Source organism: Drosophila sulfurigaster, chromosome 3, assembly GCF_023558435.1.
Source record: "Drosophila sulfurigaster albostrigata strain 15112-1811.04 chromosome 3, ASM2355843v2, whole genome shotgun sequence".
Taxonomy (NCBI): Eukaryota; Metazoa; Arthropoda; class Insecta; order Diptera; family Drosophilidae; genus Drosophila; species Drosophila sulfurigaster.
Window position 1 is genome coordinate 36,098,113 of NC_084883.1, and position 23,154 is coordinate 36,121,266.

At 37.1% G+C, this 23,154-nt stretch overlaps 1 protein-coding gene and 1 long non-coding RNA gene across 2 annotated transcripts; both read right to left on the reverse strand.

Annotated features, from left to right (window-relative positions):
- Positions 1–2,882: 2,882 nt before the first annotated feature.
- On the reverse strand, positions 2,883–3,725 carry LOC133845412 (uncharacterized). Its single transcript, XR_009894764.1, has 3 exons — positions 3,401–3,725; positions 3,165–3,337; positions 2,883–3,102 (listed from the first exon to the last, which is right to left on the reverse strand). It is a non-coding gene; the product is annotated as an uncharacterized LOC133845412 (long non-coding RNA).
- Positions 3,726–7,053: 3,328 nt separating this feature from the next.
- On the reverse strand, positions 7,054–9,388 carry LOC133842577 (aspartate aminotransferase, cytoplasmic-like). The gene is made up of 4 exons (XM_062275732.1): positions 8,922–9,388; positions 8,393–8,867; positions 8,172–8,340; positions 7,054–7,490 (listed from the first exon to the last, which is right to left on the reverse strand). The coding sequence occupies exons 1-4, from the start codon at positions 9,294–9,296 to the stop codon at positions 7,133–7,135; spliced, it is 1,377 nt and encodes a 458-aa protein (XP_062131716.1). The 5' UTR covers positions 9,297–9,388; the 3' UTR covers positions 7,054–7,132.
- Positions 9,389–23,154: the final 13,766 nt, after the last annotated feature.

The window sequence follows — 23,154 nt, forward strand, 5'->3', positions numbered from 1 at the left end:
GATACACATGGTTGGCATGATATGTTATGTTATGTTATGTTACGTTATGTGTATGGTTACTCACATATATTAACTCAATTAACTGTTTGCCAAACGTCATTAGAGATCATCAGACGACAGAATGAGTTGGGCCTAAATAACCTAATGTCAATTGATTTTAAATACAATAAATAAATATTTGTTGTGTGTAGAGTAATTTATTTTTTATAGTTATCTTTATTTTTTCACAATAATTTCACAATTTTATAATAAAAACTATTCGTTATAAATATTAGAGTAAAGCTAGTTCTCCTTCAATTTTATGATCTTGTTTTGCATCAAAGCAGAATCATGCACACAATTATCATTTATATTTCGAAAGTTTGTTTGTGATTTAAGAATAACCTAAAGCAATCACCCTCAAATCGCAATCTTTTCACAATTGAATACAAAACAAACTCTCCGAGACATTGAAACAGTGAAGAAATTGTGTTTCTTTGTTGGCACATTCTATTTCTGGGTCCGCAATATTCTTCGACGTGACTTTGGGACCGGCTACTCTGGTGACTTTCGTTTTTCTGGCAATAATATTTCGCTTAAAAAAATGTTTTGCTTCTTTTCATTCTTTTTCGGTGTAGCACTTGTAAACTTGATGAAAGTTTATCTGGGCTGCGGAGGGGGAAAGCGAGGGCAGAAACCAGGGCAGTAGCAGCGAGAACCAGAACCGCGGAAGGAACAAAAGCGAGCAGCAAAAAATAATAATTGAACGCACTTCACGCAGCTGTTGTCTGGTATGCCTTTGGTGTTGTTGTCATTGCTGTTGTTGTGGCTCTGGCTCCTGTACTGTGCCGTACTGTGCTGTGTTCCGAAGAAGGATATGTTGTGTCCTGTGGTCGCCAGCGGAAATTATTATTTATATTTTGTATTCGGCGCGTGGCATTGTTAGTGCGGCTTGATCACGATACACTTTTTAATATTGCCACATTTTGGCAACGCTCGCTATCTCTCTCTCTCTCTCTCTCTCTTTCTCTCACCTTTTTGTTTTATTTTAATATTTTGATTAAAATTCATATTAAATCTTGCCAATGTAAAAACAGTGAAGAAAAAAAATGGAATGAATTAAATACAAATTGAAGCATAAAAATATAATATAAATAATTTCCTGTGCCCGACTGTGCTCTCTCTCTCTATCTCTCTCTTTGTTCGCCTTGTTTCCTTCCGTTCGGCCGTGCAGCTACAAACAGCTCGAACTGGGACTCACACACACACATGCATGCACACACATATGGAGCAAGTCCTTTGGATTGCATGTGAAAGGCAGCCAAGTTGAAATATTTTGTTAAATGTTGCGTAGGTTTCCCAAAAGACAAAAAGTATATAATATAACACACACACACACACATTTACATGTGTATCGATGGAGGAAGCGAGTTGAGGGTGACAGGGGAAGTCGATTGCAGATTGGGGAGATTGGGGACAAAGGCACAACAGGAAGCACGCATGTAAGCGGCATGATTTATATTGGAAAATTGAGGTTTATTCATAACTGTATTCATTTCTTGAATCGATATTCAATGGGTGACTGGGTCGAGAGATCTAGGATAAGGCGCCGCTGCACTTAACAACAATTTAGTTAATTCCACACAAGTTGAGCTTAATTCAATTCAAAAAGCGCACAACGAGAACAACAAGGATAAGGCATGCATAAAGTACGTGCACACAATGAACAATGTGTCCGACACATAAAGCGAGAGGGAGAAACCCTTTTGAATACAATATGAAAATGGCCAAGAAATTGGCGTTTCATTTTACTTGCAGACCAATTGAAATTGCAATGGCAGCAGCAAAAGCAGCAGCGAGCGGCAAGAAGAAGGCAAACATGACGACAGTGACATCTAATATCCTTATTGTTGGCGCAAAGGCAAATTTATGGCCAACAAAGTACTTAACTTTAGCTTTAGCTTCGAGTGTCTCTGCGTTGCTTTCGCTCTGCTTGCCTCACATTTGCAACTTGGCTGACTGGCAAATGGTCGCCTTCAGTTACAGCAAATGCACTCGCAATGCTAATGAGGATGTGGTCGTTGGCGAAACTTAACTCTCAACTTGCAACTGGCAACTTGCAACTAGCAACTTGCAACTTGCAATTCGCCACTCTCCATTCGCCATTCGCACGTTGCTACATGGCTGATCCTGAGTGCTCATGCTGTGACATTACCTCAGCAAGGTGTTTGGTTAATGGACTAATGGCTGCTTTGACTCCTACGGCTTAGTGGTAGGTCGAGTTGCAGACACGCAGAAAGACAGCCATACAAATTGGTCATTATGGATAGTGTCAGGTGTCAACTACAAACAGGTGCCGCAATCTAGAAATCTGCTTTTGTATACTTAACTATATCTTATATATATGTTATACGTATGCGTATGAGTTGAATTATAATGTTTGCTCGCCAATCGATTACAGTTCTCTCTCTGAGCGCATTTTCTTACTCCTACATTTGCATTACAAAGCTATGACAAAGTATGAGTAGCCCGCCCACTTCCTTGAAGGAACTTTATGGTTTCCGTTTGCAAAGGCCACGACTATTCACAAGCATGACATAAAAAAAATCAGGCTTTATTTTGTAAGTTAAAGAACACGTCAAATGGGCGGATACGTAATATCTCGGTGAACAGCGTCGACTAAAGAGAGCCTAAATTTGCTATCAAGCAAATTTATAATGCAGAACCAATTTAAAATTTACGTTAAGCAAAAAAATAGTTTGATAATAATTTGATAATTTAATGATAAATTCTCATTTTCTTAGTTCGTTTTAGTAATTAAATAAAGGCTAAAATTTTGAGCAAAGCATTTATTGTTCAAATAAAATTTGAAATATGTTTGAATAGATTAAGTTGCAGTTGATTTTGTTTATTTCCTATATACAAAATATTATTTTGACTTATATTTCGACATTTATTGTTATTAGTCTCCGCTTAATACTACACAGTTTAGCTCACTCTTCATGCATTTAATCCAGCAATACTTTTCCTTTGAATACTTTTCCTATTACAAACGCCACTCTTTTGATTTTGCATATATTCAGAGGGTTGTAAATCAATTAAATTATTATTCGTTCGGCAACACTAAAAGCAAATTGAGTGACCCTAAAAGAAAAATGTATATGATTGCATAAGGGGCTATTAACCTGACGCGTTTTAAAAATCAAAAGTCCAATTGTACGCTGGCAACGGCAAGGGCCACAATAAAACCCTTTGATCTGTTGTTGGCACCAAAGCAGCAGCAGCAGCAATAACGTTGTCCTTGGTGCTCTTGCTGTTGTTGTTGTTGTTGTTGCTTTTGTTTTTGCCTCTTTTACAGCTTATGAAATATTATATGTAAATATATATGTATATAAATATTCGCACATATTAAAATTCATACCGACTGTACTGTTGTTGTAGGTCCTTTGTGCTGGCTGCCAAGTAATGGCTTTATGCGACAGAAACCAATTTATTCACCCTTCCTGTTCCTGTTTCAAATTACCCCGCAGGTAGAGTGAATTGCCCTCAAAAATGTGGGAGCCAGTTGGGGGTGGCGACTATAAAGGTTGTCGCCACTTTAAACCAGCCTTTGGCGTTGACAACTTAAAGTAGAACATCAGACGGCCTTGTGTCGCATTACAATTTCCATGGAATTTTGCGAATCGTTTTTATTGATTTGTTTTCTAATAACGTTATGGAATATTCATATAATTTTATTATTTGGATATTAACAGTGATTGTTTTAGTAGCTAAGGGCATATCTACTAAATGTTTTATTTGGAATTCTGTTGAATATTTTAGATAAGGATTTAATAACTTGCCTAGACTACTTCAAAAAGTGGTAAGAAATCGCTAAATTTAAGAGATGCGCCAACTGTTCTTTTTGATGTATGTATTTATAATATAGAATTTATGAATGCATGTATATTATTTTGTGAAACTGTATATTATGAGAAACCTAATTCTGTCATTTATCCATTCAACTCGTTGTTCATAAAATAAATATAGCCTACTTTTCTGCGCAAATCTTTTCACTACATAAACTAGTTCACAGCTCGTGTTAAAATCTTAATCAAATCACAAATAGGCAAATGCTTAAATTAAATTGCCACTAAAACAAAAGGTGCAACTGCAGTAAAAATATCTTAAACGATGCTGTCAAACAGAGTGACACATAAATTTCTCAAAATATATATCAATATATTTGAGACAACTTCACAGAATCGTAAACTTGGACAAACAGATGTATAAAAAGATGACGACACTAAAAAACATATGCTGAATGGATAAACCAATTTCAGCACATTGCGATACGTGAAAGTAAAAGCAAAAATATTAAGTATACGTAGCTCGTTTTTAGCAGCGCTGTCAAAGAGACAGTCGGCAGCAGAACGGCAGCAGCAGCAGCATCCGCGTATTATGTTCTCCCATTCGGCAATCTGTGCTGCGCTTTTTAGCGCACACGTTTCCCTTGAGCCGAATCCGAGAAGAGCAGAGTGAAGGCCGAAGCACTTGCAGCAACACTTGCCACAATTGGCATGTTGCTGCGGTTGTATCGTTGCGGGCTACTGAGAAATGCATGTGAAGCCACAAAAACGCGGTAAAACGATTACCAAAAATGTGTGCAGCAAAACTGCCACAGCACTTGCAGATATCAGACAGCAAAAAAGGTAAAACGAACAGCAAGAATATGTGACTGAAGCATATCTTTAAAAACAGCGCTCTTTTGTTTCGTTGACGAAGGAATTGGAAAATGAAAGGCAAACAACTGAAAATATTATTACAGACGCCCTCGTAAATCAAATGACTTTTTATTTCCGTTTATTTTACAACAGGAAATCAGTCTTTAAGCTCACAAATAAAGCCAATTGATTAGATAATTGTTCCTTCATTAAATCCAATTGAATCAAAGCATTAAATACTTCGTGAATGTGACATTTTTCTTGTCAAATTCCTTAATAGAATTTCGTTTCGCTTCAGCACGTCTGGCAACCGCGGAGGAGGGAAGGGGAGGGAAGGGAGTGCTGACCTGAACTGGGTCGGTTGTCGCCCGAGACACTTCAAGTGTAAATTTGAGTTCTTCGAGGCGTCTAAACAAGTTCAATCAATGATAAAACCGCACGCACACTTAAAAATACCAAATGTTTGACACACTCACACACACATGCTTGCTAGTTTTATTGCTTTTGATACTGTCAAAGCAATTGAATTGAATTGAATTGAGAAAAGCTGAAAAAGTAGGGGAATTGGAAACATGTTTCCACGCCAATCGTTGAGGATTTGAAAGGGCAGTCGAGTCACTGACTGAGTTCCTCGCTCAATGGCGTTCATTAGAACGCTTTAAGGCATTCAGTTGACCCTGACAATGATTTGCCCGACACCAAGTGTCCACGCCTCCTCCTCCTCCTCCCCAACACGCCCTCGCTGACAAATTGCGGCAGCAACATTCACCCCTAGAGAGTTCAAGGGGCATTGCCAAAAAAAAAGTAAAGTAAAAAAGTAAAAGTAAAAGCAAATACGCGGATTGCCATAAAAAATGTATTTCAATCTATTTTCTACTGTCTGTAGCTGCTCCTGTTGAGGATTTATGGCTTCTGCGGTTAAATACGCCAACGGCAGCATTGCAGGCATCCACACACACACACACACCCACATTCATTTGAAAAAGGGTTCGATTTATGTGAATATATTTTAGGGACGCAACAAGTTCCTAACTAACCGAAAAACTTCTAAACTGGTACCCAACCCGCGTCATTTACGGTTTATGGAGTGCGTTTAAGATAAACACTGACAGAGTTTCCATGAAATACGCGATAACTTTGTTGTTTATATATTTTCGTATAAACGGATTATAATTTTAAATCAAACAAGTAGCAAAGCTAGAATCGAGTATGTTTGACCTTAAGTTACTCTGTAGACTTTTTATACCCGCTTTTGTGAATTGTAAAAGGTTTTTAAGAAATAATTTTGTATGAAAAAAATAGCTGATGCAATCGGATCTTTGTTGCTTTGGTTGGTATATTTCGAGTTCCATGGTATATTTTGAATGTATCAGTATATCAATATACCAAATAATAAATATACTAATATGTACTAAAATATAGCTTAGTACTATCTATTCGGTGCTTTTTACTTTATAATTTTGAAAATCCAACAAACCAATTTAAGTAATTAGTTTATAATTCGATTTAAATCACATTCAGGAATACGTAAGCTGATTAATATAATATTAATTAATTAATGTATTAACAAAATATTAATTTGAACTGTTGCTCTGTTTTTTTTATATATCACGGCGAAAGAATAAGGAGGTTAAAATATGTATAATACATGGTTTAAAGGCCAAATCATCACTGGCAATCCTAAATATAATATTTTATTTTCCGCTTCTCTACAAGTACTTGGCTTAGTCTGAAGTAAAGTGAAATTCCTAGAGCACATCTTTCATAGCATTACATACGCCTTAACAAACTTTTCATACTTGCGCGTCGGCGCTTGTTTAATATGCAACTATCTTTATTGTTTTTAAAGCTTGCAGCATAAAAGAGAATGTTTAACCTGCTTAGTGGCGCAGAGTTTATAGTACAATTCATATGAGAGACTGGGGAAAGCATAAATTCATAAAGCTGCAAAACTGCGTGTCAAACACACAAGTACGTGTACTACTAGACAGCACCCTCGACGTCAGATCCTTTAAACTGTAGTTTAACGAGCTGTTGCCATAACCCCAGTCACCTTACCACCTTCCCACCGCCGCTCTTTCACCCTCTGCTCATCACTGTTTTTCCGGGCAAAACGCATTATATCTCTGGCAGTAGCAACTGACTCTAATGTGACGTTTATAAGTGCTGGGAGACGACATGTGCTGCAATGACTACAACGATGACGACGACGACGACGATGATGATGACGATGACGATGACGAGAATTACAAAGTGCATTTTTCATCATTCTCTGACAACGAAAACTAACTCAACTTCCACAGGAATTCCGAAACATTTCAGTCCCTTTTTATGCATATTTCCACAAAGCATATTCCGCTTAACGCATAAATTAGTTTACTCATGTTTTTCCTTTTTTATTGAAATTGCATTTACAATGGATTTTGAATTTGAATTTAGTTAACCAGCATTTAGGGCGCATTCAAATGCTGCAGACACTGCATAGCACTTAAATTAGTGTCCTTCGCCTTGACAGCAGCAGCGTCGGCTTTCGCTGTTGAGATCATTACATCATTGATGGCACCAGCCACATAATCCACATTGTTCGGCCTCAGGGCACCCACATTGATGCGTCCGGAATTTGGCACATAGATGTGGCGACTGCGTAGCTGCTTCAGTTGCGGCATCTTCAGATTTGTGTAGAGATGGGGACCCTGTTGGTCCTTCATTTGAGCCCAGTTGCCGGGTGTCCTAAGGATCTCCAGCTTATTGCTCAACGCTAAACGCATTTGCCGCATATTCTGATGTATATCCTTGAGCGTCAGAGCCCTGTTACGAAATAGTTGGCAAATATTTATGTCACATTATTCAATGTAGATACTTAATGGGGTCTTGGAGATGAAGTTACTTTAATGCAGGCACTTTCAACTTAATGCCACTTATAGAGGATTTTCTTAGGAATGCATGTCAAAGTGAGAGAAATCGATACAGAATTCTTAAGCGACTCAATTGATAAGCGATTTATATATTACATTCATTGAGGCAAATAAAATTTATAAGTCAAAGTCGACATACGAAAAATTCTACGCATAAGTTGGAATTAAATTAACATTAAACGTTAAGCATATGTAGTACTTATGAATAATAACTAATAATGAGAAAATAACTTGAAGAGAAGTTTATTTATTCTATAGCAAGAGCCTTCCTTAGTTTATAAAGTCGCAAATAAAACTTTTAGTACAATATGAAATAATCTTTTTACAATTAAATGATTACATAAAACGGTAAATCAGATAGTAAAAGAAATAATATTCGTTTCAAAGTACATGAGATAAAATAAAAAAGGAAGAAAACAACTTTAATCAACATTTTCAACAATCTATTGATGACAAGTTGCACTAGGACTTTATTTATAAATGATAATTATTATAGAATACGACTTAACTATAGGCATTTAAAGTAAATTAAAACATTCTTACAATTGCTCTCTTTAAAAAAAGCCCTACTTACCAATCTTGACGCAGTGTTGCGTTTGTCAGAACTTTGGACACCACACGACTTGCAAACACTGAAGAGCACTGTGCATTGTGCTCCAGTAAAGAGCTCTCCAATTGATCCTTCACCGACTCCAAGTGCGTGGCATTGCTGACCACAGCCATCAGATGACCCAGCGCCTCATCTGTAAAATGTAATTTAAGCTCCAAGACATCACACATTACTCTTAGACTTACCGTAGAGTCCAAAGTTCTGTACAAGCGATTGCACACATAGTAAATCAAGACCAAATTCAGCAAAGTAACGCACAGGCCACGTATCCTGACTGGTATCACCGCTGGCCAAGCCATGGAATTCCAAATTGAAAACGGGAATCATTTTCTTGCACTTGACAATGTGAGCAATCAGTTTCCACTCATCGATGGTGGGCGACAAGCTGGTGGGATTCTGGGCACAGGCATCTAAAACGATAACAGCGCCTTCTGGTGCAGTCATCAAGTCAGCGACCAGTCCATAGATGTTCAACTCGACCTTCTCCTCGCTGTAATACTGATAACCGTGGCAGGTGAAACCAGCTCGCTTGAAGATGGGCTCGAAATGCTCCGAGCAAGGACGAGCAAGGAGACAAACATTGCACTTCATCTTATCACGAAGAAAGTGCGCCGCCAAACGCAGAGCATCTAAGCCGGAGCGCGTTTGAATGCCGAGTACCTGATAGAAGAAGGGTAAGAATCGAATGCAAAGTTTAATGAACTGTCAACCTACACGCTGCTGAGTTATAGCTGATGCTGCCTTATTGAGGATCAGTTCGTTGGCAATCCGATTGAACTCGGGATTGCCTAGTGGCGGCAAAGGTTCATGAGATAAAGTGTCATCACAGATCACAGCAACTCTTGCCTTACGCACCGCTTGAAATAAATACGGCTTGCCATTAGGACTGCGATAATGATCGCCACAAAGATTGAGCTTAAGCGGACTTGTGTCCTGCTCGAATGCAGCTTCCACGCTGGTTAAATTTTTGTCTTTGCAATTTTCAACACGAGCAAAGGGCACAAATAACGCTGTTGAAGAGCAGCGTGTGCTGCTCTTGGAAATGCCATGCTGAAGCAGACTGTGGGCCAGCGCCGAGATTGCGCTCATTGCTGGGTAAAATAATGGCCAAAAAATTCGAAATAAAAAATACAATTTCACTTGAAATTTAAAATCAAACTAAAAAGTGTGAATGAGATTGAGTCTACTACTGAGCTAATCTCAAATAGCATTTCAATTACTCTATAGACAACACTTTGGCACGGCGAAATTGTATGCTCGTAATTTAATTTAAATTCGCTGCCAAAGGGGGGCGAACAAAAGCGAAGAAATGAAGAGTGGGGTTTCACACACACGCACTTCACTTAATCAAATGGCAGCAAGTGAAATTTCGCGCGCTCAAAAATTTGTTCATTTCACACACGCAGCGTGAAGAGAAAAGCCGAGGAAACTGACTAACTTCCTCCCTCCATTCTGTTACTGTTCCTTTACGGTAGAAGCATGCCGAAAAAAAAAGAATTTGCAACAGCAAACTAGCAGCAAAGGCATTTTAGCCGCCCTCTCGCAATAGTTTCAAGTGCCTCCGCTGCGCTGTGGATCCTTGGCAAACGCCGACGGCGCGCCGTGACGACGTCCTTGTTTGTCTGCGCTCCTTCTGCCCCGCTATATGTGTGTGCTCCTCCCTCTCTTCATCCAACCAACCAACACACCAACCAACCATTCATCCATCCATTGCCAGTGTCGTCGTCGTCGTCTTCTTCGTCGTCTTTCCACTTTCATCAACATCATCAGCATTTGTATGTAAATAATTTCGCTAAAAAGTATGCTATACAAAAGTTGTTTCTTGCTTGTTTGCTATTGTGTCGTCGTCCCTGCATATTCTATATGTATGTATGTATGTATGTGTGCGTGTGAATGCCGTTCCTTGGCTCGACGCTCATCATATTTTCTTATACATGCGCGCAAATTGCACACACGCTTTTGAGTTTGAATCAGCATATGAAAAAGTGTACAACTCATTTTGGGTTATCCACAATATTCGCATCCTTCACGTGTCCTGCATATTACTCCCACTATGCTATCCTATGCGTAATCCTATTAGTTAACCTTGAACTTCTCTAAATCTATTTTGCCCGCTTACCAATTTCTGGTCTTTGGCATTAATTATTCACAAGGTTCGGTTAGTTTCACATGTGTCAAACGCTCCGATAACAATTTGGCATCATTGACATAATTTATGAGCCGCCGCCCTCCAGGATGCAGAAGGCGGAGATTCGAACTAATAGCAGCCCCAAAAACTTTTCGTTAAACACGTTAGCGCATAAGTAATTCATGTAGTTCGCAAAAAGTTTTTAACCCACCCTTCGATCAAATTTGATTTGGGTTAAGGCGCAAAGTAGAATTTGCTTCGTCTTCCCCCTCAGTCACTCCGCTTGCATCCTGGCGATAATAGTAATTGCCAAAATGACACAAGCTGGAAGTGTGACTTTGCTTATGTTAAACAAGCGCGTGAACTACAATATTTGCCAGGTTATAATGGTAAAACTTTACTAAATTATAGTCAGCTTTAAAAGCTTTTGAATTAAGTTAACTAAAATAATTCAAAACAATAAACTCGGGCTTAAATTACTTCGAATTATGTTTATTAAATCAATGCTGAACAATAAACTCAACTGCAATTGTTGAGAGTTAACAAGCGTAATTGCAGATAATAAGCACATTAAAGTTGTGCTAAATTAAAGCGCTGTCCAGCACTCGGTCAACAGATAAATAAAGTGCATAGACAAGACGCAGAAGAAGAAAAGCGAAGGCAGCTAAAGGAAAAAGGCAAATGGCGGCAACAAAACGACCGCAAGCGCATTAACTCTAGATATAGATGTGGCCATTAAGTGGAAATAAGTGTGTAATTATGAATCAAACTGAACGAGGCGCCTAGTCAGTCAGCAGCTTTGACGAGCTGCGACCACACTGCGTATGTGTAATATACGAGCGAGCGAGTGTCCCAATAAGGCGGCAAGCGAAAGGCTCGTTAAATATTTGAGCCACGTTTATGGCACTTACGGCAGCACTTTAAGTCAAAGTCAAGTCTAGTCCAAGAACCTAAATGTGCACTCGTAAACAAGAAGCAACTAAATAAGGACTTTTTCGGAGCCAACAAATGCGCAAAGTTTGTTGGCAGGCAAAATTTAAATATCATTAGCCTTGCAGCAGCCGAAAAGTATAAACAACTTTAATATACTCATACGGCAAAGTCAAATTATTAAACTGAATTATGCCGAGGCTTTTCCCTCTTACATATTTTTCCCCCAAGTGCGTACTTGACGAAAAGTTTTGTCGGTTGCATAATTCAACTTATTAATTAGACTAATAAATTTTCAAGGGTCAAATTGTAGTGCAGATAAAGGTCAGCAAACAAATTGAAGTGAATCAGACTTAATCCTACAAAAAAAGGAAAAAGAAAGTTATACAAATTTAATTCGGCTCGCATTTCGACGCAATTCAATGGAATGCCATTAGCAAAAGGTAATCTGGCAAATATTCTTTGAATTTATTCGCAAATTAAGAATAGCGTCAAATTACGAGATTAGATTCAAGCTGAGCCAGCAGCAACAGGCAGCAGAAGGTAGACGTCAATGGCGCCAGCTAGAATTAGATACGGATACGACCAAGGACTTTAAGGACCTTCAATGAGGGTGAAATTTGGCGCACGTGTCGAACAATGGCTAATAACAAACTGACTCAGCGGGTGGCTTTGAGTCGCTGTCTCTCGTTCTCTCTTTGAATTGCTCAGATCCAAGCTGCTGTACTTCCTGCACAACTGATCAATTATTTAGCAAGTATCAAACTGGGTCATGTTCAATGACTCGAGTGGCCCCACACTGATTGACTTAAGTTTGCCAAGGTCACATTGATTTTCTCCAAACTGTGACGGTAAGTGTGCTAATTTTTCCAAGTTCGTTTTTCTAATACAGCGTTTGGCTTTGCCTTTGTCTGTAATTAAATTTGATCAAGCCTAAAAATAAGCTTCTAGAATTGTTGGCATACGAAAAGTTTTGCCTGCAAAACACACACACACACTCACAATTGGGGGGAAAAAATGCTGAGCGGACTTTTTCATTGCTCCTGGCCAAAACTTGACTAGCCCCATACAGAACTGAACTGAACTGAACTGGACAAGGACCTGAACGTGGACTGAATAAATGGAGCGCACTGCCTCAATGGCAAATTAAATAACGCGCCTAAAGTTTGTACAACTGATGCGATTTCACGCAACGCAGCCCACGGGTTAGACATCGTCCACCCCAAAGGAGAAATAAAAAATAATAAAAAGAAGAGAAGAGAACGACGCAATGACGACGACAAAAAAAAATAAATATTGTGGAATGAAAATTGAAAACGAAGCGCGCAATAAACGAAATATAAATAAAAGAAAATTCAAGCAATGTGAAAGCGAAACCAAACGTACGACAAGAGCTACATAATTTCTCGACTGCTGCAAACAAATGAATCGGACCGAAACTGAAGTAAAAGTAAAAGGAAAATATATAAGAATGAAATGGAAAAATCTATCAAAATGGTTTGCTGACCTTTGATTGAATGATTATCAATAAACATGACAAAACAATGACCTTTTGCATACTTAGCAATTACTCAATAGAAATCAGTTGAAAATATCAAATTTATTTATTAACACGCAATTTATATTTTAGCTTTAGGCTATAGAATATATTCAATTATTCAAAGTGTTTTGCGTCAGTGTGAAATTATAATTAAAAAAGAGCTTGAAGCATGTTAAATTATTAACTAAATTTAACTAGCAAAAAGTCTCAAATTTAAAATAAAAATGATTGAATTATTCAAATAATAAGTAGACTTGATTAAATAATATTCTGTTTAAAAAAAGATCAAACATTTTTTTGAACATTGCTTTGCATTAATTAGCTTAATTATCAAACAAAATTAAACACAGATTTTTTGCCTATAGGCTAAAAGAGAATAATGTAAAAAAAACGTTGTAGCATAATTTGGCGCAACGCCTATTATAAAAAGCTGACTTTGTATTAGACATATATAAATAGAAACTGCAGAGCAAAGCAAAAAAGAGAAGAGAGAGAGAGGAGAAGCAGAGGAGGATGCGTTAAATTTAAACAAATAAACAGCAGAAGGCGCAAATAAAAAATCTAGAATCCGAAGGTAGCAAAGTATGTAGCCAAATTGCTGCAGGCTGACAAACATGTGCAAATATAGAAACCGTGAGCTGCCCCAAAAGTTTGCTCTACACACACACACACATACACACAGATAGAGAGACTACTACTACATATACATATATATTTAGATGTGCTGTGTGTAAAAGCGTAGCATAAAACGCGGCGCGGTGCCTAAATGTGTGCTTCTGGGTCAAAGACACAGGCGGCAGGACAAACAAACAAACAGACAGACAGAGAGACAGACAAACCGATGAAGAGAGATGGCAAAAAAGTGAAGAGAGAGAGAGAAAGAGAGAGAGAGAGATAGACAGACGGAGAGATAGGATGGCAGCATGAGAGAGAAATAGACGAAGGAGCCTAGACAACAACTTGCATAATTTAAATGTAGATATGTGGTTGGATGGCGCCTAAAGATATGCCCCTCACACACACATACACACACACACACACATCCGTTAGGAAAAACCACTTGAACTGCGTCGTAGCCACATCCTCAGTTGTTGTTGCTGCTGCTGCTGCTTAACAGATTCGCTGCCATCTGCGTGGGTGTTGATAATGAGCCATTCACCATGTGTGCGAGTGTGCGTGTGTGTGTGTCTGAGTGTGTGTGTGCTACACATATGTTGTGTATGCATGAATTTATAGTCTACTTTATGGCTTACTAATGAACTTTCAACTTTCGCCTGTAACGCTGAGCCCAAGCTTTGATCCGACGATTATGTAAATATGTATGTATGTATGTTTCTCTTCTATTTAGATACCCGTATCTATCCCTGGATAATAAGGCTCAACTTCTCAAGTATGTAGTTCACTCTGCCGCTCAGATATTGTAATCAGAGCACGGTGTATTTATTGAAATGGATACAGAAACTCACCTGTTTGTTGGATTGCGAATTCAATTATGCGACAGTTTGCTGAAAGCTTCAACGGATTGAAATCTGGTTCAATTTAGCAAGCATTTATCAATGAAAATTATTTTGCAAACTGTTATCAGACACACACGTTGCCCTTACAAATTATATTTACTCTAAAATTTCAAAAATTCGAAAAAGAATCCACTTTCATTTTATCAAACAATTTTCGTGGGCGGCAGCCTCACATAAATCAAGACAGGTCTATTACCCAAAATGTCGACCTTGGGAAAATTATCAGAGACGCAGCCATTAAAATCAATACAACAATTGTTGAGAGCAGCCAAAGAAATTGGGAAAACAACAAAATCAATTTGTTGCCAGGCAGGACACTGGTTTTATCTATTGATGGTCTTTCTCCTCTCTCTTTCTCTCTCTTATACAGTTTTCCCATTCTTTTTTATTTTTTGTCTTTTGCGCCAGCTGCCTCCATAAATCGCTCAAAAGTGGCAAAGAAAAGTAAAACAAATTGAAGTGGGGCAGCATAGAAGAGCACAGCAAATGCAGCATTTGCCGTGAAAAGCTGCTGCTGGGAAAAAGAAGAAAGGCAAAAGCAACGGCAGCAGCAACAAAAAAATGGAAATGAAAAGCTCACAAATGGAGTCGTAAAGCAAACGAACTGTAGGCCGTAACCGTGTTCCAAACATAGATCCCTTCCAGCATTGTCTTCCTTCCCTCACCCCCCCTCTCTCTTTTTCTCTAGCTGCCTCTTGCCTTGTCTCTTGATAGGCACATTTTTGTTGTTGCTGCTGCTATTCAACATGCATATGCACGCATATTTACGAGCTTGCAGCGGAATGCGCGCCCAGCAGCAAACTAAATTGCGCAAAGGGAACGCAGTCGACAAATATAGGAATCCTCCTTTTGCATAGCTGCGTAGCTCTGGTGAAGAGAAAAGTTGATTCGAGCCACTGCCATAGAATTCCATTGCCGGACCTCGACTGACTCTCAACCTCAATTGACATTGCTCAGGTTAATCAAAAAATTGCGGGAGGTTTTCCACTGTCAAATTGAAACCAACAGAAGGTATTGCCCTTCAAACACTATTCAAAAATATTCGGTATTTTGTAATAGCAAAATTTTTTACTTTTCAACAATTTAAATATTTTAGCTTTAGAAAATCTTAAAACTAGGCAAAGATTGCTTTTAAATTAACCATTATTTAAAAAAGATTCTTTGAATGTAGTAAGATAAACAAAATTGTTTGTAAAAGAATTATCTTATATTACAAATTTTATAAATTACAAAAATATAAAAATTTCACATCTTAAAAGTAAAATAATTAAATGAGAGAAAATACAAATTTAGCATACATATAAAGGAACTGAAAACTTTGTCTTATTTACACAAATACATACATAGAAAAGTTCCTAAAAAAAATAATTGATTTGAAAATAATAAAATATTCAAAAACTGGTACAAAGGATTAAATTAATTAATAATAGTTTGTGTTGTAAAATATGTTTAAATATAAAAAAGGTTCAAGCATTTTGCAAAATATATATAAATATATGCTATAATATATTGTATATATTATATTCATATCCAAATTTGTTTATATCCCCAAAAATGGTATATAAACTATTTAAATTTTAAAATGCACTTAACAATAAAACAAATTTCTTTTTATTTCGATTAGTACTGACTATTTTATTGATGTAATAAAATCGACTTGAAAGTTGCTAATCATATAAAATAATTGTGTGGCCTTCACTTTCACTTGCTTCCCAGCGGAATTATAATTTGGCAAGACATGAAATTGTGTGTAGTACATGAAATGTATTGAATATGAATGAACTTTTCGATTGATATGGGGGGCCAAGTGAGACAATCAATTGTCATTAGCGACTGGCTTCTGCAATTTTCTGTCATTTTATGTTGTGCCTGTCATTGTATCATTCAGGCAGTCTGTCAATTTGTCAACTTGACTGCTTGACTGCCATCTAATATGCGCAATTATTTTCAAATAAATCAAATTAAAGTAGCTCAAAACGAGCGAACAAGAGAGAGGGAGAATTGTTAGCTCGTGCATTGGCCAAATGAATCAAAATAATTGTGCATAATTGACAATAATTTCAAAAGATCATAACGCACAGATAATGCCATCAAAGACAACAACGAAGAAGAACTCTAAACTAAAACAGCAACAAAACTGCAAACAAAACCAGACCAAAAAAAAAAAGGCAACAGTAGAATGATAAAGCTGTCGACTCATTAAAACGCAATTTCTCTCCATTAGCCGTAGGCCAGAGACAAAAAGAGATGGGAAAGTGCAAGAATGAGAAGAGATTTGTAGGCCCAACGAGACAAAACTGAGAGACTGAGAGCCATGGAGGGAGAAACAAAAAAAGGCAAACAAACTGAAGATAAACACACTCACGATTTTCCCTTCTCTGTTCGAGTTTTTTTTTTCGCTTCGAGTTCGTTTTGCTGCATGCAATGAAATCAATAGAGGTCAACCTTTTATTTATAGTCTGTCCACGCCCTTAAAGCGACATGTGTCCAGGTTCTGCCTCCTGCCTCCTGCCTCCCATTCTTCACTTTGCTTTCTTTTGCTCTCCTCTGCTTTGCTTTGCGCTCGCTAAACACAACTCTCTAACCCCCTCACTCTCTCTGCGAAAGGCAAAACCATTTGCCATTTTTGTTTGAGTTGCCATTGGTGCGTTTTTCATTTGACTTGACTTGCAGTTCAAAGGACTCCTCAACTGGCTGTGACTGCTCCTGAGTCAAACCCGTAGCCGTAGCCATAGCCGTAACTGAAGCCGAAGCCGAAGCCGGAGACGAAGTCGTTCGAGGTCAGTGGCGGCAAAGTGTTCGCTTTGCCCTGTCAAATGTGTGCGGTCTCTCTTTTTCCTTTTTTTCTGGTGTGTTTGTATCGTGCATGTCAAAGTGCCTTTCAATAAGAAATTTTTCTCCAGTTTTCCGTTTTTTTTTTTCACTTTGTTTTTTTGAAAAGAAAAACCATTAAGTCGATAACTGTGCGATTAGCCAAGTTCTTATGTCGATAGGCTGGCTCAAATGCCACTCCCACCCTTCCGCCCCTTCCGCTCTCTCTCTCTCTCTCTCACTGCATGACTAGCCAAACAAACTGACCAAATGAAGGAAAGAACTGACCGGCTGACCGGCAATTTGACCCACCGTTTTCTGCCCAGCCGCCTGTCAATATTCATTTATTAGTTGTCATTGTTTGGGCCCCAAAAAGTTTGCCAAGTAACTTACTTGCCTCTCAATGACAGCGGCATTTGGTCAAAAGCTCATGAATAGGCCCCTAAGACAAATACACAAGTTCAGTTCTTTAACTAAACAAATGCTTTATACCGTCGACTACTACGTGCTGTTTATCTTCACTTCGTGGCTGTATTATAAAAGAAACGCTTTTGAATTCGTGTTGTTAAATCAAAAAACACATTCCAAATATTTGCATTTTATTCGCTCTCTTGTTTTGTATTGTCTATTTTTCTAAACTCAATTCAAAGATTTCTGCTCAAAAGTTTGGCGTACAAAGGCAAAATTTGAGTGGGATTAGGAAATGAGCAAAAAAAAAAAAGATTTGTAAATGCCTAAAAAAAGATTATCAAAAAGATATAGATCAAAACAATGTATGTATGTCAACTAATTGTTTTGTATTAAACTATAACATCTATTTATTATATTTTTTTTTAAGTTGCATAAATCGCATGAGGTTTAACTGACATTTTTAAAGAATTATATATTAAAAGAACAAGCTGCTATAAATATATAATCTTTTTGTTTTGCAGACTTGCCAAAAAGATTAAAAGCTTTCTGTAATTCATTTTAATAGTCTACGCATGAATAAATTTGTTCTTTTAAAATCATTTTACTTACATTTTAAGAATACGTAATTCGTTCGAAAGAAATGCTCAGCTATATTGCTTAACCTTTTAATATGAAAACTCTTCGGCAATTCGGCAACAAACTAATCAATTGGGAGGGTCGATGGCCCACAGCAGAGTGTCTGCATTCTTGAGAATGCTTGTCTGTTTCGATTTATTTGAAATTTCTAATAAGGAAGCACACACACACTCACACATTCGTATAAAAAGATAACACAAGATGCTGCTTTCCGCTTGGAAAGCCACAACTGATGTTGGCTGGGTGCGAAAAACTTTGAACAAATTGCACTACAAGATATTTTTATGTGTTTTACAAATCGTTCGGCGTTTCGTTGTTGCAATGAAAATGATATAAAAATCAGTCACTTGGGGCATTTGTGAGAGAGAAACAGAGTGTAAGAGAGAGAGACAGATCAGAATTTCGCTGTTGGCCAACATGTATTACACTCAATTAGGCCAATCTGGAAGCCATATTTATGGGCCGAAATAAGTTTATACATTTTACTGGTGGCATAAAACTATATAAGTATGCTTTGCGCCAAAAAAAGGAAAAAAAAACATACAAAAAATTGAGAGCCATAAACTATGTGAACTTACGCCAAGTACGGGCACATAAAAATCGAAGCCTTATAAATGGGGCCCGCATGGGGAAAAATACTTATAAAAAAAGAACGAAACAAAAATAAAACCGGAAACTCACTTTTAGAAAGAGCAACAAAATAAAATCAAGTAAGAAAACTACAGTTGAGTCTGTTTAACTGTGAGATACCCACTTCGAATTTTCAATAAGAGCAAAACGGGATTGTTAAAATAGAGAAAATGAATATTCTGAAAAAATACTGAAATGTATATATATATTCGATATATCAATGTACTATTACGTTCAAAATATACCATATAGTATAAAATACGTCAGATTGTCAACCAAATGAGCTCTGGCCATCAAAATCATATACTGAACAAATACTGAAAGAAACCGAATGTTGTATTTGGTATATCGATATAGCATTTAACATATACCAAAATATGGCAAATTGTCGGCAGCAGCCAAAAGCCTTATAAAATTATTTCTTGACAAAGTTGTAATACCCTTCCACCCTAAGGATAGAGGGTATAAAAAGCTATACAAATTTATTTTTTTCGCTTTGAAGTGTCGACCACTTGCAGAAACTGATTAATTGGCACTTGAAGGGCATTTTCCCTCTCCCCTTCCGTCTTTGTGGTTGATGGAAGGCATTGTGTGCGATTTGTTCAACACAAGAACAGGGAGTCAAATGTCTTTCTTGTCCTTTTGCTGTCACAGTTTGTTGCATGCAACGACAACCCTCCAAAGTTGTCGCCTTCGCCGTCGCTTAGCAAAGCAAATTAAAATGTTGTCCGTCGATGCAGTCAACTTTGTTTTTTTTTTTTTGGCGCTCTGCAGATTTTTAATTAATTCAACGCAAAAAGGAAGAGAACAAAGTGCTAATGCCATATTTAAATGGGTTTTTAATTAACATTGCGACAATCGAATCGACAATTCATGTGAATTTCATTCATATCGCTGCACAAAGAAGCCACTAATCTATGCTATGCACCACGAATGATCCACAGACACACAGACAATGATGAGCCACCGAAAATGGCATTTTCAACGCCACCCAACCACACACATTAATATAGCTTAGGCGAATGCAAATGGGCTTCGTGACAAATGACATGCAATTTTCCAACACAACAGAACTAACACTCACACACACACACACTCTGAGTATAGTATAGAAGAATGCAATTAAAACGAACACCTCCGCCACACACAATCTACACACTCGCAGCTGGAAGGGTTTCTGGGTGAAAAAAGGACAAACCCTGCGGCCAAAAAGAATGGCGCATTAAAAGGACTTACAAAACTGGCGCCAAAACATTCAGCAGACGGTCACAAAGCAGTGTTGCTGCCCCGCATTAGCGGCTCCCTCCACAATACCAAAAAAACTTTCATCCCACCCCAGGCTGCCTTTACTTCCTCAACCGGAGAACAAAACAGCAAAAAAAAAAAGGAAATAATGCGACTGTCTGACCGATGTGGCTGCAGTTTTTGGTACGTTGGCGTCGCTCGGATTTTCCTGTCAGTCCCCGAGTTGTGCCCGCAAACAAAGCGCCCGCAGTCCAAGTGCGATAAATCCTCTTGAAATACAACAAACAACAGCAACAACGACAGTGGCAGCAACAGCAGCAGCACGAATGCGAAAGAAACAAAAACAATAGAATGGGCACACAGCAAAAGCCCAGACAAAATGTGTGAAAAGCACAAACATTAATCCTAGTTAGAAATATATTTATTATATTGTAATTGCTGCATGAAATGAGCTTTCGATTTTCAACAGCAGCAACAGCAGCAGCGGCGGCAGCAACAACAACTAAGCCACAAAATTCTTAGCAATGTTTTGCCTCAAAAGAGAATTCAACTCAATTTATTTAAAATATCAAGTACTTTCACCACAAGCCGCCTCAAAGCATGCAATTTTCTGCAAGTGCCAAGCTTTGTGTATCTTTAAAATACTTGTAGAAATTGACTAACCACTAAGCTGGGATTCAACTTCACATTAAAGTGGTTGAGACATTTTATATAAACAGCTAAAAGGCGTATACGTAATTTTTGTAGTTGGGCTAAGCAGATTATCGAAGTGAATTTAAAAAATCAAAAAATAATATAAACATATGTACATATATATAAATATAAAATAATAAAGGCAATATACTTAAGTAAATAAACAAGAGTTTTAATCATTTAAACCGCTTAAAGGCGTAACTTTTGTAATTGTGCTTTTCTGATTATCAAAGTGACATTTAAACTTAAAAAAAAACAGAAAATAAACAGAAAATAATAAGTAGTACACATATAATTGTTTAAAAATATAACAATAATAAGAGAAGTTTCATATAAACAGCTAAAAGGCGTATACGTAATTTTTGTAGTTGGGCTAAGCAGATTATCGAAGTGACTTTAAAAAATCAAAAAATAATATAAACATACACATACGATATATAGTATATATAAGTATCAAATCATAAAGGCAATATAAGTAAATAAACAAGAGTTTTAGTCATTTAAACTGCTTAAAGGCGTATACGTAATTTTTGTAATTGTGCTAACCTGATTATCGAGTTGACTTTTAAACTTAAAAAAAAGAAAATAAACATAAAATAATAAGTAGTACAATGATAAGAGAAGTTCCATATAAACAGCTTCAAGGCGTATACGTAATATTTGTACTTGTGCTTAGCAAATTATCAAACTGCTTGAAAAACATCAAATATGATAAATACATAAAAAAAATAAGTAAACAAAAAGTAAATAAATAAGATAAATTTCTTACAACGAGCTGAAAGACGTATACATAAACTTTTTAGTGACTCTTAGCAGCTTATCAAATTAACTTTGAGACATAAAAAATCAAGAAATAAATAAAATATAATAGGTTTTAGATAACTAATTATTTTAATATATAAACTAATAAGTCAAATTTCATATATGCAGCTAAGAGACGTATACGTAATTTCTTAGTTGTGCCTAATAACTTATAAAAATTACTTTAATACATACAAAATCAACAAAAAAATAAAGAAAATTTAATAAGTAGATAAATTAACATTCATACTCTATGTTAATAAGTGTGTAAAATCGATATTGTAAAAAGTCTTATATCATACTTACTAGTAACTAAATTAATTTAGGTAAATAAATAAATGAAAATAGTGAAAATCGTAAAGAATAGAGCAAAACAAAAATAACTTGGTGCAGAAAACAATATATGTATGTCTGCAAAAAGAAAATGCGTAATTATAAATAGCTCACAAATTGTCATCATAAGTTTCGTAATTATATTATTTATATAATAAATATACATATGTACATATATTACAAAACCAACCAGAACACAGTGTTGTCGCTTCATTAAAAGATTATTTTCGTGTCTTTGCTGCAACTGTGGCTTGTAAAACAATTTGTGGCATTTATCGCTTCAGCAATCGCAGTGCGTTCAAGTGCGTTGCTTGGGTTTTTTGGGGACAGCAACAGGAGGCCTCTTAAAATTGCCAATGTAATTGTGGATGTCGCTCTCACTTCGCTTGCTCTGCTCTCTTTCTGTGTTCTCTGTTTGTGTCCGACTCGTCAAATTTGGTCAACGTTTCATTGCGTTGCGTTTATTTTTTGTGCGTGTGTTTGTGATTGTTTCCGCTTGAGCGAGCAAACACGAATTGCAAATTTCAGGCACGCATCAATGATATCTCGTCATTGGAATTCAATTTGCATTGTCCATACGCCACGGTGTCTACCGCAGTGCCACAAGCTCGCATTCCGCAATTTACGATGCGGGGGGGAGCAGCGAATTGCAGAGTGCGATGGAAGGAGATCTGCTTGTTTGATGTTTCGAGTGTGGGGAGGAGGACAACCATTTGGCTTTCGTCTTTTGGTGTGTTTGTGGTTCTGCTAGTGGCTTGGCCCGCGGCTTGTGGCTATCAATTTCCGTCAACGCTTCGCAAAATTTGCAAACATTTACGTGAACAAACACACAAACACACACACACAGATGCAGACAACACACAGATTTATAGATGGCACAGATTCCATTTATACGCATTTAATAGCATGTTGTGTAATTAATTTAAATCACTTTGCATTTCCCATTTAACAAACTGATTGTCATTATCATTCCCTAGCCTATTGCCAAAGCCATTATCATTATCATTATTATTATTTCAATTGTATTATATTTTTATGTTAACTCCTTCCGCCACAAAGGCTAATTAAGTTTACTTGTTTTGACGGCTCGTGTAACAAACAAACACAAAAAAATGTGCATATTTGAAATGAAATAAAATACTGTATAATATGTGTAACAAGTTTAAATAATGCAAATAATTAGCAATGAGTTTTGCATATTTCTCATTGAATTCCCTCTAAAACAAACAATGTGCACAATTTAATAACAATTGCAAATAAACTAATCATAAT

Bases quoted from the DNA above. Each gene is read 5' to 3' on its own strand.
- LOC133842577 (XM_062275732.1), bottom strand. From the start codon at position 9,296: ATGAGCGCAATCTCGGCGCTGGCCCACAGTCTGCTTCAGCATGGCATT. The intron at 8,868-8,921 runs GTAGGTTGACAG...TTCTTCTATCAG, and splicing joins CAGCTATAACTCAGCAGCGT to GTACTCGGCATTCAAACGCG. The intron at 8,341-8,392 runs GTAAGTCTAAGA...TACATTTTACAG, and splicing joins ACAGAACTTTGGACTCTACG to ATGAGGCGCTGGGTCATCTG.